This window comes from Teleopsis dalmanni, unplaced genomic scaffold (assembly GCF_002237135.1).
Source record: "Teleopsis dalmanni isolate 2A unplaced genomic scaffold, ASM223713v2 unscaffolded_contig_0142, whole genome shotgun sequence".
Lineage (NCBI taxonomy): Eukaryota > Metazoa > Arthropoda > Insecta > Diptera > Diopsidae > Teleopsis > Teleopsis dalmanni.
This window is the reverse complement of record NW_024031524.1, coordinates 1-11,926: the sequence shown is the minus strand read 5'-3', so window position 1 is coordinate 11,926 and position 11,926 is coordinate 1. Positions and strand designations below refer to the sequence as shown.

General features: G+C 26.9%; 2 protein-coding genes across 5 annotated transcripts; one reads left to right on the top strand and one right to left on the bottom strand.

The window, feature by feature from the left end:
* Positions 1-924: 924 nt before the first annotated feature.
* On the bottom strand, positions 925-2,916 carry LOC119663122 (DNA methyltransferase 1-associated protein 1-like). 2 transcript variants are annotated; one of them, XM_038072780.1, is made up of 7 exons: positions 2,659-2,916; positions 2,488-2,591; positions 2,130-2,412; positions 1,679-2,051; positions 1,359-1,614; positions 1,145-1,299; positions 925-1,090 (listed from the first exon to the last, which is right to left on the bottom strand). In XM_038072780.1, exons 1-7 carry the CDS (start codon positions 2,757-2,759, stop codon positions 998-1,000), a joined length of 1,365 nt encoding a protein of 454 aa, XP_037928708.1. In that variant the 5' UTR covers positions 2,760-2,916; the 3' UTR covers positions 925-997. The 2 variants fall into 2 exon arrangements, with proteins under 2 accessions (XP_037928708.1, XP_037928709.1); XM_038072781.1 differs by having other exon boundaries at positions 1,721-2,051; positions 2,659-2,912.
* A 2,796-nt stretch (positions 2,917-5,712) lies between these two features.
* Positions 5,713-9,949, top strand: LOC119663120 (ubiquitin-like-conjugating enzyme ATG10). 3 transcript variants are annotated; one of them, XM_038072778.1, is made up of 5 exons: positions 5,713-5,793; positions 7,032-7,160; positions 7,222-7,360; positions 9,169-9,520; positions 9,639-9,949. In XM_038072778.1, the coding sequence occupies exons 3-5, from the start codon at positions 7,265-7,267 to the stop codon at positions 9,908-9,910; spliced, it is 720 nt and encodes a 239-aa protein (XP_037928706.1). In that variant the 5' UTR covers positions 5,713-5,793; positions 7,032-7,160; positions 7,222-7,264; the 3' UTR covers positions 9,911-9,949. The 3 variants fall into 3 exon arrangements, with proteins under 3 accessions (XP_037928706.1, XP_037928705.1, XP_037928707.1); XM_038072777.1 differs by having other exon boundaries at positions 5,713-5,801; XM_038072779.1 differs by having other exon boundaries at positions 5,713-5,801; positions 7,032-7,164.
* The last annotated feature ends 1,977 nt before the right edge of the window (positions 9,950-11,926 follow it).

The window sequence follows — 11,926 nt, the reverse complement described above, 5'->3', positions numbered from 1 at the left end:
AAAAATATCGAAAAATATACAGCGCGCGAATTTTAAATGAGAATTTCCGAAAACTTTTCGGTCACAATGTATCTTCTGGACGCTAAAGCCGGGCATTCACAGAGAAAATGTATTATTGTTTCTTTCTCCTGCGGGTTTCCACAACTTCTGCACTGAGGGTTATAGGGAATGTGCAGTTTCTCTGCGTGAGTTCCTACACACCAATGACTAGTAAGAACTGCAGTAAGCCTTTCAGTATTCACGCGGTCTCTTTTGATGAGATTCAAGGATTTATTTTTATTATAGGTGGACCATGTTAACCTGGAAGTCGCACATGACCTAAGTGCTTTCCATCTGTTATTGGTAAGTTGCAGAATGTAGGGGAAGGTACTCCTTTTAAAGGACTTGAAACCCATAATCTTATTAAATAAATAATTTAAAAATGCATCATTACCTTCGTAGGAATAACTGCACAAAAATTCTTTACAGATGATAAATGTATCTTTTAATAACAATTTCAATATTATTGTTGGACCAATATTGTATTATTGAATTAAACGGAATTTATTAAAATCAAATTTTTGTAAAAATATTTTATATTTTAAAATGATTACATTATTTTGATTAATTTTTATCAAACCTTTAAAATTTTGATGATAATGTTGTTGGGATTTTACTTTTTCATAATGTCCTTAAAGTTTTGCATAAAATTCATAAGCTATTATAAAATTCTGTGTATTGTTGGAAAATGTATAATAAACCTAAAATGATCAAAATGAATACATAATTGTTAAATATAAATATAAAAGCAAATACCTTAGAAACATGGTTTGTATAGTTCGTTTTGCGTATATATGTGAAATTTTATAATTTGATTTAAAAAAAATTATATATGCCATCATATTAAATATTTATTTTTATCTTAATTTATTTCATTTCCACTTATTCCGTTATTTTTATATTAAATAATTAATTTGAAAATTGATTTATGTATCAATTTAGGTATTTGTATTTTCTTTTAGGTAGTTGTCGTTGTGGTTGAATTATTAGCTTCCGCAGTTTCTGGAGTTACAGTTACTGGTGGTTTTAAAGTTGGTGGAATGCTTAAACTCTACAAGCAACACAAAAGTTAGTAACAATTAAAATTAGTATAAACTGAAATTACCTTTCCTGGACATGCTGCCTCATATTGATGCTTGAGACTTTCAATCTCATAAATGCAAGTATTTAGAGCTGTACGCAATTCACCAAGTAACACCATATCTGAGCGCATTTCATTGAAAGAATTGCAAATATCTTCTGTAGGTGGTGGAGCTGGATCTAAAACACGCAATCATTTATTAAAAGATATACGAAAAAATATACTATATTTTACTTACCAACTTTAAATTCCTGCATACATTGTTCTAATGCTTTAACTTTTCGCTGACCTATATTTGCGGGCAACTTCATCTTTTGGGAACGTAATGATACTCCAGACCCACGCAGATCTGCAAATTTAATACCGCTGGTACCAACTTCTATGGCATTTACAACAGAATCAACTTTTGATGGACGCGGTTGGTGGTGAAGTTTCTTTTTGTGCAACTTCTTTTCGTATTTACGTGTGCTTGGTGTATTGCTAGCTGCGTCACTCTAAATTTAATAAATTGTGTTATATTAAATAATGAACCAATTTTAAAGGTTACATTAATCGTACTAAGTGATTAATATTTACTATTTGCCACATATTTGTACGTACTTGATCAGCTTGAGAAATGAGTTTTTGCAAGTCTTGTGTTTTGCGTTCGCGTTCTTTTTTACGAGCTTCAATTTTCTTCAGTTCATTCAGTAGCATCTGCTCTTCCTCAACTTGCATTAATGTACGATCAAAAAGTTTTTTTAGTTGATCTTTACGCCGACGCTCATGATCTCCATCATAAACATACGTTTTCTTGTCACTTGGTTGGCCTCTTGCTTTAGTCAATAACCCTACAACCTCATAATACCGTTCTTTTAAGTCTTCAACAGTTTTCGTACCATGTTGTTCGCGGTCCCAACGATCAGCCATTACAATAAATCGTAAATCAAACCTTAAATGAATTGTTCAATTTTATTATATATTTAAAATATTATAATATTATGTTATATTATAATATTATAATGCTTACTGCTTAGCTAAATCGAATAAATGATCGGTTTGCGCTTTATTCCAATTTTGTGTATTCGTACGCAAATGCGCATTATAGTCTGTCATTGTATAGCTTGGAATCTCCAAATGTTTGTTAAATTTAGCAAAAACATATTCTTTTTCCTTTTCACCGACACGTTTCCAATGATGAAATATTGCATTGTCCGTACGCGCAGGATTTGTAAAAGGTGCCCATTCCCATTTACGCACTTTTCGCATACCAAGACGTGCTTTAGCTTGCTTATAACTGTTGTCAACACAAACTGCATATATATTAACATATTCATATTATAAATAAACAATAAACTTCATGAACATTATTTAAAATAATACAGTACCTGTGTTGTCGGGCAGTAGGGGTGGTCCATCCTTGTTGTCATTATACAGTAAAGCAAAAACTTCACGATGCATACCCTCAGGACGTTTGGATGCATTTTTGGCTCTTCGTAGAAAGAATTTTAATAAAATTTATGTTTAAACTAATTATCTTTATTAAATTAAATAAGTACCTTTCGAAGTTTCTTTTCTTGGTGGCCAAAAATGTTTCTCTAGTTAGTTCTGGTGTGTTTGCTCTTTCAATATCCAAAATATCACGTACATCTGCAGACATGTTGAATAAATACTTCACAACCAAAATGTAAAATTAATTTATATTTTCAAAGTAATTATATTAAAACTTTAATTATAAATATTCCAAGCGAAATTGCAGCTACAAACAAAAAAAGGTCGAAACGTCAGAATAAATGTTAGGTGCTTGACAGCTGGATTTTATATCCCGCAGCTTTTAATCAACACTGATTGTGCATGTAATACGAAGAATGAATAAAATTTTTATATGGTTTTTTCATAAAAATATTTAAATTTCTTAGTTTCTTTGTTAAGAAATGACACTAAGGACTCATTTTACTTAAATAATAAAAGTGAATTTTTCTAAATTTTTTTAAACATTATATATATTATATTATTATATATATGCCGTGTGCGAGTTTGAGTAAATTGATGGTAAATTGAAGGAAATAGTAAGTACGGTATGCCAACGAATGTTGGTATTTACCAAAATTTCGAATGGGATAAATTAGATAAAATTTGGTATATTAGGTCGTATCATTGTACAAATATTATAAGATGTTTAATAAATATATAAATAAATATCAAAACTTTTAACCAAAAATAATAAATCAGTGCAATAAATAAAAAAATATATATTAACAAAATGCAGTGCAAGAAATCTTTAGGAAATTTCAATTGACTTTATCTCAATTTACTCGAACTCGCACACGGCCTTATTGAAATAACTAATCTAAACTGATACTACTAATTTAAACTTATCTGAACTGATAAATACCTTATAAACCTTATGAACGTATAAATTTATCTGCTTTTTTAATGAAGTGTCAAATTTTGTATGAAAAATACTCAAATTTGATAAATTTGCACTAAAATTTTACCGAATAATATTATATGGTATAAATTTATATATTTATATGTTAGTACAGAGTTGTATTCCAACAAGAGCAAGTCATTTATTAAAATATTTTTGTAAATACTTTTTGTTTGAACTTTTTGCTTAATTTATAATTTTTGCTTATTTTATAATTTATTGGTGCAACACAGCTGATCAAAAAAATTTGCTCAAATATTTAAAATTGCAACAATATAGGCTAAAAAATTGCTTTGCTGAGCATTGCAGTTTCTGCAGTCATAATTATTCTAGATATAAATGTGTTATTATAGAGCAGATTGATAAATCTTAAATGAGTACCCCTATAGTAATTGATTTATATATCACAAATTTGTTCACTAATTAATTTTATCACTGAATTCAATTGACATTAGTCACCTATATATTTTTAAACATACTTGAATGACAATAAAGAAAATATTTTCATAAATTTGTTTATTATCAAAGAAATAGACAACAGAATTAAGGAAACGATATTTTTTGTATTCATAACATTAGGTATACACAAGTGCGTTCCACCAGCAAATTTTTGAGTAAATGAGAGCATCTGAGAGAGTGTAGCATCCCTGTCGAAATTTGGAAATGCTACACACACTTTACTCGTAAATTTTTTTTCAAGTATAATTTGTGTGATGTGTGAATCAGCCATTTTGATTTGAATTTAAATTTTAGTTTTGTTTATTTGCGCGGTACTGGAGTTCTCACCTGATTTTACACAAAGTGGTTCCATGAAAATCTGTTTAAAGAGCATAAATTAGCACTTTATTTGTATTACGCTCGCAGTTTGTACTTTACTTGTGTTTTATTTGAGTTTGACTCCGAGTAGCTCGTGAAACAGACCTATTAAATAGCTGATAGTGACATGTTTCAATTTCCGTTTCGTTTCATTTGAAGTAACAGTATTCAAAATCATAATAATTAAAAAATTATGATTGGAATTGGATTATTTAAAGATCACTAATGTCAATTTTAATATATCAAGTATATATAATTATAAATTATGATCAATATATGATCATTTATGTTTATCATATATTTATGTTAATGATATTAGAAACATATCATAGTATATGGAAATTTATTTTTACTCTCATCAACAATATGTATGCTTTGGATTGATTTTAATAGCATTGACAGACGGTAGCTATATTATCATTAAGTGGCTAAATTATAATTTATTTGCTCATTTTGCAGTTTTAAATGATCATTTATGGTCTTTAAATGACCGAATTTAACCCAATTTATTCGTCATTTAGGTTTTTAGAAATGGTAATGCTGCATATGCAAGTGAAACGAAATAAAAAATGGAACAAATTGCAAGCTATTTGGTTGTCAAAATGTAAACAAGACATATTTGGAAACATTGGTAAATATAAGTACTCGTTATATTTTTATATATTTTATATTTTTTTTATATATTTTTATATAATTAAAGCAAGTTTCTTTAATTTTCCTTTCTTATCCATTTTGAATTTAAAACTCTTGCTTTTTCAATAACAAAAAACATACATAAACTTCTTAATGATAATTTATACCGTCTGCCAGGGTATTTTTAAAATGATCATTTAAGGCTGCTTAATGATAATTTAGTGCGCTCGTCTGTCAATGCTATAAAGCTTAATAAATTATGTATATATTTTAAAATTAATATTGATATTTCATACGTGGTGTACACTATAATAGTTAGAAACGGGTTGAAGAGGCCTTAAAGACATGGAAATATGTATATATGAAGAGCGATCGATCTAAAGGTAGAGAGATCGCTGATGTCTTTTTCGTGCTAACACATAAAATGTTTTCAATAATATTTTGCGTACACATCTTGCATTTTAATTATTTTATTAGTATTAGTACAAATGTTAAATATTTGTGCTTCTTGCTGACTCTGTCATCTGTTACAAGCAGTGTAGTTTCTTTGCAAAAGTTGTCAGTGTGGTAGCACTGCCATTTTTGACATTTCTTAATGTGTCATTTACAATTTCTTTTGAACGTCATTCATATGTTATTTGTTTTATCGAGAATTGTTTGTAAACAATGTCGGTATCTGCATTCTAATAGTAAATAATTATATATACATATATATTAAATATGTATATAAAAAAATAAGAATATATATAAGTATTTAAAGCAATTACTATATGAAATTGATAATAAGATATTAAGCGTGTTGTGAGAATCTACTGTGAGTTTGTGAGTATGATTGGTTTGATAAATAATTTATTTGATAAATGTTTCACCCTATTATTAAAATATGTGAACATTTTGCTAAATTGGCATTTAAATAACATTGTTTGTACAGCTTTATAATTAAGTTGATAGCTGCTACATATATAGATCTTTTATTATATGTGATTGCGTCGAAATCTGTGACAAGAAATATGTTTTAAATTTATATAAGCTAATATTATACTCCAGCTTAAATATTCTTAAAGAGGTTTCATGTTTTTCATTTGTGTTTTGTTTGAGTTGCTAATGTTCAATTTTAGTGCTCCTACAATTGAGACTACATATATTCTGCATTTAAACGCTTTATAGGTTGAACCAACTTGCTATAGGTATACGACAAATGCACGAGTAATATTTTTAGTATATTCTAAAATTTATTTAAACCAGCTTTAATAGACCGTTTGGGAATTCTTTCTTCAAAGGGCATCTGCTGTTATAGCGTATAGACGGTGTCACGTTGTTTTGCTCATAACCCACTTTTCAACTGTAGACCGATACGCCAGTCTGGTCTGGTTAAGTGTGAAAGCCAACAGAGTTAATTTTCAAAAATATTAAAAAATGAAAAAGATCGCTCGAATATAAATTTATTTATGCATTTATTTCTCTAACAATTTTATTAATATATTTATAAATCAGTATTGCAAATCTGAGATGTAATAATAACTTAACCACAGTTGTAATTTATAAAGAACATGTTGACGTGTGTCCTGCTATGCTTTTTATATATTCAGAAATATAACGATGCCTTAGATGATTCGAATCGTCAAAGATCTGAGCCTGGCTTTGTGAATTTGTCCTTAAACAATATTATTCAGCGTCAAAGTTGTGTGCCTTTTAGTTACTTTTTTTTGTATTCAAGTTTTTATTAATAATATATAAAAACGTAATAGAAATTTTTGGAAACATCTTGTTCTTCAATTTATAATCCATTCGTATTAACTATTAATTAACAATACTCAATCGGTAATACGAATACTTTCTGTGTGGTCAAATTAGTTTTTTAGATATACTCTTAAGAAAAATATAGTTGGAAGTAGTTTTGCTCCAGCTTTAAAGGAGCCCATAAAAAAAAATTTGCCCAATTTGGTGGTAATGAGATCAAAAACCTTTCCGCTTATAAAAGAACGACCAATATGTTATTTCTTACGCAATGGTATCTAAAGCTCTCCTAATTGGTTTAAACTTTATTTTCAGGGACTATACAAATAGGTTTTAATTTGACCTACACCAAAAAAGTGTTACGTGTTAGGACGACAAGTCATAATTGAATGTAAAGTGATTTCTATCTTATGGTGGGAAGAAATAGCAACCTTAATAACAGTAGTGGGTAATCGCTATTAGATTATATTGTTATAATTTGCAGTTTTTGTTTTATATATTTCAGATAATTTATAAAACAATTTATTTCTATAACTAAATTATTCACAATGTGTACAATGACTTGGACTGAATTTCTGGACGAATGTAATGAGTTTTTGAAAATCTCGGAGAAGTTAAACGATACTTGGAGTTTGTATAAAAAAGTAAGTATTATTATATTTAATCAGTTTAAATATTTGTTACTGTATATATATAGTTATAAATAAATGTAATTAAAATTTTTATGAGATTTATATATATATATACTTTTTAATGTCAAATACTTATATCATGAAATAATTTTTAGAAACAAAAAATTTGGTTTTTATTTAAGTGAATTCTCAGGCTGACTCTAGAATTCGATTGAATGCAAAACTTTTTAAATAGATTCGCAGAATGTAAGCAATCTAAAAAATTTGCAGTAATATTTTTTACAAACAATAATATTTATACATATATGCAAAAAAATAACAACTTATATATAAGTGACTTATATAGCTGTGGTTTATGCGGTGGTTCTAAGAATAACAGAATAAATGCAACTGTAGTTTGGGAATAAATAACAAAAATGAACAATATTAGAAAATTGACTAAAATTTGACAAAGTACAGAAAAATTACTGCATGTTGGGTTCGGTGTTTAAATTTGTCACGGATCAATTTCTAATAACAGATGTTTCCGAAGATCGCTTCGGAAATATTTATCAGCTCAAAAATTAGCAGTATTGTCAGTTCAAAAATTTATTTAATTAAAAATTAAATTTCGATTTAAAAATTAATACTTTATTAAAGTTATACTATTAATATACCATTCTTATTTATAAAATAGATTTGATGATCATTTATTAACAAATTAAATTCCGTAAATTTCCATTCCGAAAATGTTCATCTGCGGCGACCCAATTTCCCGTGAGAAGCTAATTAAATAATTTTTCCAAAAACGATGCGATGACGCAAGCAATAAAATATTTATAATATTAAATTAATTGCTGTAAATTACAGCATTAAATATGCATAGGTGTTAAAATAAAAATTTTATAACTGTTTTAAAAATATATAAAAAGCAAAGTTTTTAATATAAAGAGATTTAATAAACACCTTCAATACATAATAATTTTGTTAATATAACACCTACCTATATGAGGTCTGAAATGTTTCTATCAATTTTTATACGATTTTTGAATAAGTTACCTATAGATGTAGTTCATTGTGTGTCATTTATTATTAATTATAGCAAACATTTATTTATCTAGCAATTAATTACTAATACATACTATCAAGTAATATGAGATTTGCTAATTACTAAAAACAAATCAATTTAAAAATTTTATGACACGTTGTGAATAAAATAATCAAGCAGTGAAAGTTTTGGCTATCCATTTAAGATTCCTAGTACAATATACTCTTGATAATCCAGAAAAAACACAAAAACTATGAACCTTATAATCCGGGTTTCTGTGAAACTACACTGGCAAGATTTTGGAAAATAATTTGTTATAATGCAAATACGTATTTTTTCGAATTTTGTCTGCAAATAAAAATTTGTATGCATTAGTGAACTAGAGTGAATTATAATTAAGATTAAGATGAACTATAATGTGAATTTTATTAAGATTCTCTTATCTTTTAAATTGGCATTATGCATTCCGAAACAGAGTTACTTTATAATTTTTTATAATATTATTAATGAAAAGGGGATTTCTTCCTGGTAAAACGTTAGTGTTGGTAACTCTGGACTTTCAAATTAACCAATTTATACCTAAATAAATTCATTATATATCTCCCCAAAAACTCGTTATTAAAAATAATCCTAAAATTGATATGAGCTATTTAAACAGTTCATTAATATAATAGATCTAACTTATGATATATAATGATAATTAAAAATTTTTCCATTAAAACATGCTCCATTATTTAAATAGAAACTTAATTTTTTTCTATTAAATAATTTTACTTTAATATGTTTCTTTTAGAATGAAAATGAAGGGAACTCGTTTTTAATACACAAACAAAAAATAACAATTAATATTAATCAACCTCCATCAGACACTGCAAATCAGTCAAATGAGGCCAAATCAGAAACTGCAAATCAGTCGAATGAGCCCAAATCAGAAACTGCAAATCAGTTAAATAATGAAACAGTTAACGAAGATGACAACTCTGAAATTATAGAAATGGAATGTCATAATAAAGAGTCTACTAATTCGATAGCTATTGAAACAGCTAACGAAGATGATACCTCTGAAATTATAGAAATGGAATATCATATTGTTTATAGCATTTCATATCAAGTTCCGGTCTTATATTTTCGTGCATATAAAAGTGGTAAATATTTTTAAAATCACAATAATAATTTTATTGTATATAACATATTCAATTATCTAATATATTTATTGTATATATAACATATTATTGTAGATATAATATATTATTTCTTTCATAGATGGCAGTTTCCTGGAACTTCAAGATTCTTGGCGCTTGTTTCGTAGTTACGATGAAAATGAGACGATCCGCACAAGAGCCGATATGTTGTCAATTCTAACACAAATGGAACATCCAGTACTTTTTAAACCGTACTTTGCATTGCATCCTTGCCGGACAAGTGATATTTTAGCTCAAACTGGTTCAAGTTCTAATCGTGTTCTCACATTTATTTCTCTGATGGGTCCTTATTTACAAATATATCTGAATAATAAATATGGCTTATTGTTATGACTTATGGTGTCATTAATATATTATAAATTATAAAATATTAATTAATTTCAAAATATTTTTTTGTATTTGTAATTTTATTTATTGCATATATTGTTAAATATAATTCAATCCAATAAGTTATGTTTTAGATTATTACTGGGGTTAGCCTGTTTGTTTAACACATAAAATTATAAAAATGTTGTTTCAAATAAAAAATTACACTTAGTAATTTGTGCTAAATATTTAATTATTTTTTGATTTTTATAAAAAATTATATATATAAAATTTTAATATCTATTTATATGCGTTTGTGTTGAAAATTGCTTTAAGTATTATATGTATATATAGCACACATCCAAAAGCGTTAGAAATAAAACACATCTCTTATTAAGTTTAAGATCGTCGATAAAAAATTTAATTTGATGGATAATTTAGTTAACGAGTAAATAATTAAAAATAACTTTAAAGTCAGCAATAAAACCGATTTGTTTAATTTTTGTCTATAAGATACATTATTTTAGAATTGTAAAAAGTAACAAATATTTTTTTTTTGGTTAAAAATGCAATGACTATTAACACAACACGGCATTATTGTTTATAAAATTTACTTTTCATTACTGATTTCTATATAATAAATAAAAGTGAAAAAATGTTCAAAGCTACTGTTTTGAAACAAACGAGTAACAATCTTATATATGCCTGCGGGTGGTGAAACAGGTATCGAACGTTGATCCACATAGAAATTTTTAACGAATATGTGATCCTGTATATAAACTTGTTATTATAATAGCAAAATATAGAATATTTAATACAATTACTCTATAGGGACATGTATGGTTAATGTTTGTGAACTCCTTCAGAATATTGAATGCTAGTCTCGTATAGAAATGACTTTTTCTTTTATCTAAAATGTCGCAGGCATTCTCAGTGATATTTACCAAAAATGGGCGGTATATATTCATCGAGTTCTTTTGCCAAACTTGAACGTGTGTCTGTGCAAAGAACAATAATAAATATATTATTATATGTATTCAGTTTGTGTATTTTATAACTCACAAAAAAATTTTCTATTACGTCAACAATATCAAAATCCATATTGATTACTGATTTATCTCTATTAATGGCTCTCAATCTGCATTTTAGATTTATTACAAACTTCGAATTTCCGTCACATTCAATTTTAAATATTTTGAAAAGCATAGTATTTATTGTTGGACACTGTAATAAAGAATTTTTAAATAAATTTAGATATATTAATTATTATTACTTTAAAATTTGTTTGAATCATACAAAGAGTAACTGTAGCAAAATGATTGCAGATAAGATTATAAGGCGTGTCTGTGCCATGGTACCATAACACTTGGAACAATCACTAAAACTAAAACTAAAATTATATATAAATTTTATTGCAAATTGAATATTAGTTTATATTGATAACATTTATTAAAATTATTAAAAAAAATTCCTATAAAAAGTACTTTTAATGTGATATTAATAGACCATCGAAATCTATCTATAGACCATGAAATCTGCTTTACCCTTATTATTAAAAAGCCATTTGCTATTAAAAAAAATCGAAAATTGTTAAATATGAAGTTTTTCTCTTGAACTATACGCGATTATAATAGCAAAACATAACAATAGCTTTATAATTGTCTAAGCTTCAATATCATCTATATAAATACTAAAAGGTGCTATTAAGGCCTCAACAGAAAGGGAGATCGAGAACTCACTCTCTCAAATGACAAAATTTTTATATAGTAGCAAATCGTTTAGATCACCACATACAGTCACAAACATAGACGTTAATTCAAATTGATGAGATGGCATTAGGAATATTAAATAAAACCTCTTTTAGATATCCTTGGCCCTATTATTATAGTATTTATATAACCTATCACTGAGTTGAAATAATTAAAAATTTTAGAGACTGAAGACTTCAATTCTTCAATATACTGAAGGAAGAGTTCATAGATCAAAATTGTATGGAGAAATGTTTTTGAACTTAATTCTAAAATTTTTAAGCCAATGTTAATT

Excerpts from the sequence above, each read along its gene's own strand:
- LOC119663122 (XM_038072780.1), bottom strand. The coding sequence starts at position 2,759 with ATGTCTGCAGATGTACGTGATATTTTGGATATTGAAAGAGCAAACACA. Across the intron at positions 1,615-1,678 it reads TAGTAAATATTAATCACTTA|AGTGACGCAGCTAGCAATAC; the intron begins GTACGATTAATG and ends TATTAAATTTAG. Across the intron at positions 1,300-1,358 it reads TATGCAGGAATTTAAAGTTG|ATCCAGCTCCACCACCTACA; the intron begins GTAAGTAAAATA and ends TGCGTGTTTTAG.
- LOC119663120 (XM_038072778.1), top strand. The coding sequence starts at position 7,265 with ATGTGTACAATGACTTGGACTGAATTTCTGGACGAATGTAATGAGTTT. Across the intron at positions 7,361-9,168 it reads CTTGGAGTTTGTATAAAAAA|AATGAAAATGAAGGGAACTC; the intron begins GTAAGTATTATT and ends TGTTTCTTTTAG. Across the intron at positions 9,521-9,638 it reads TTTTCGTGCATATAAAAGTG|ATGGCAGTTTCCTGGAACTT; the intron begins GTAAATATTTTT and ends TTTCTTTCATAG.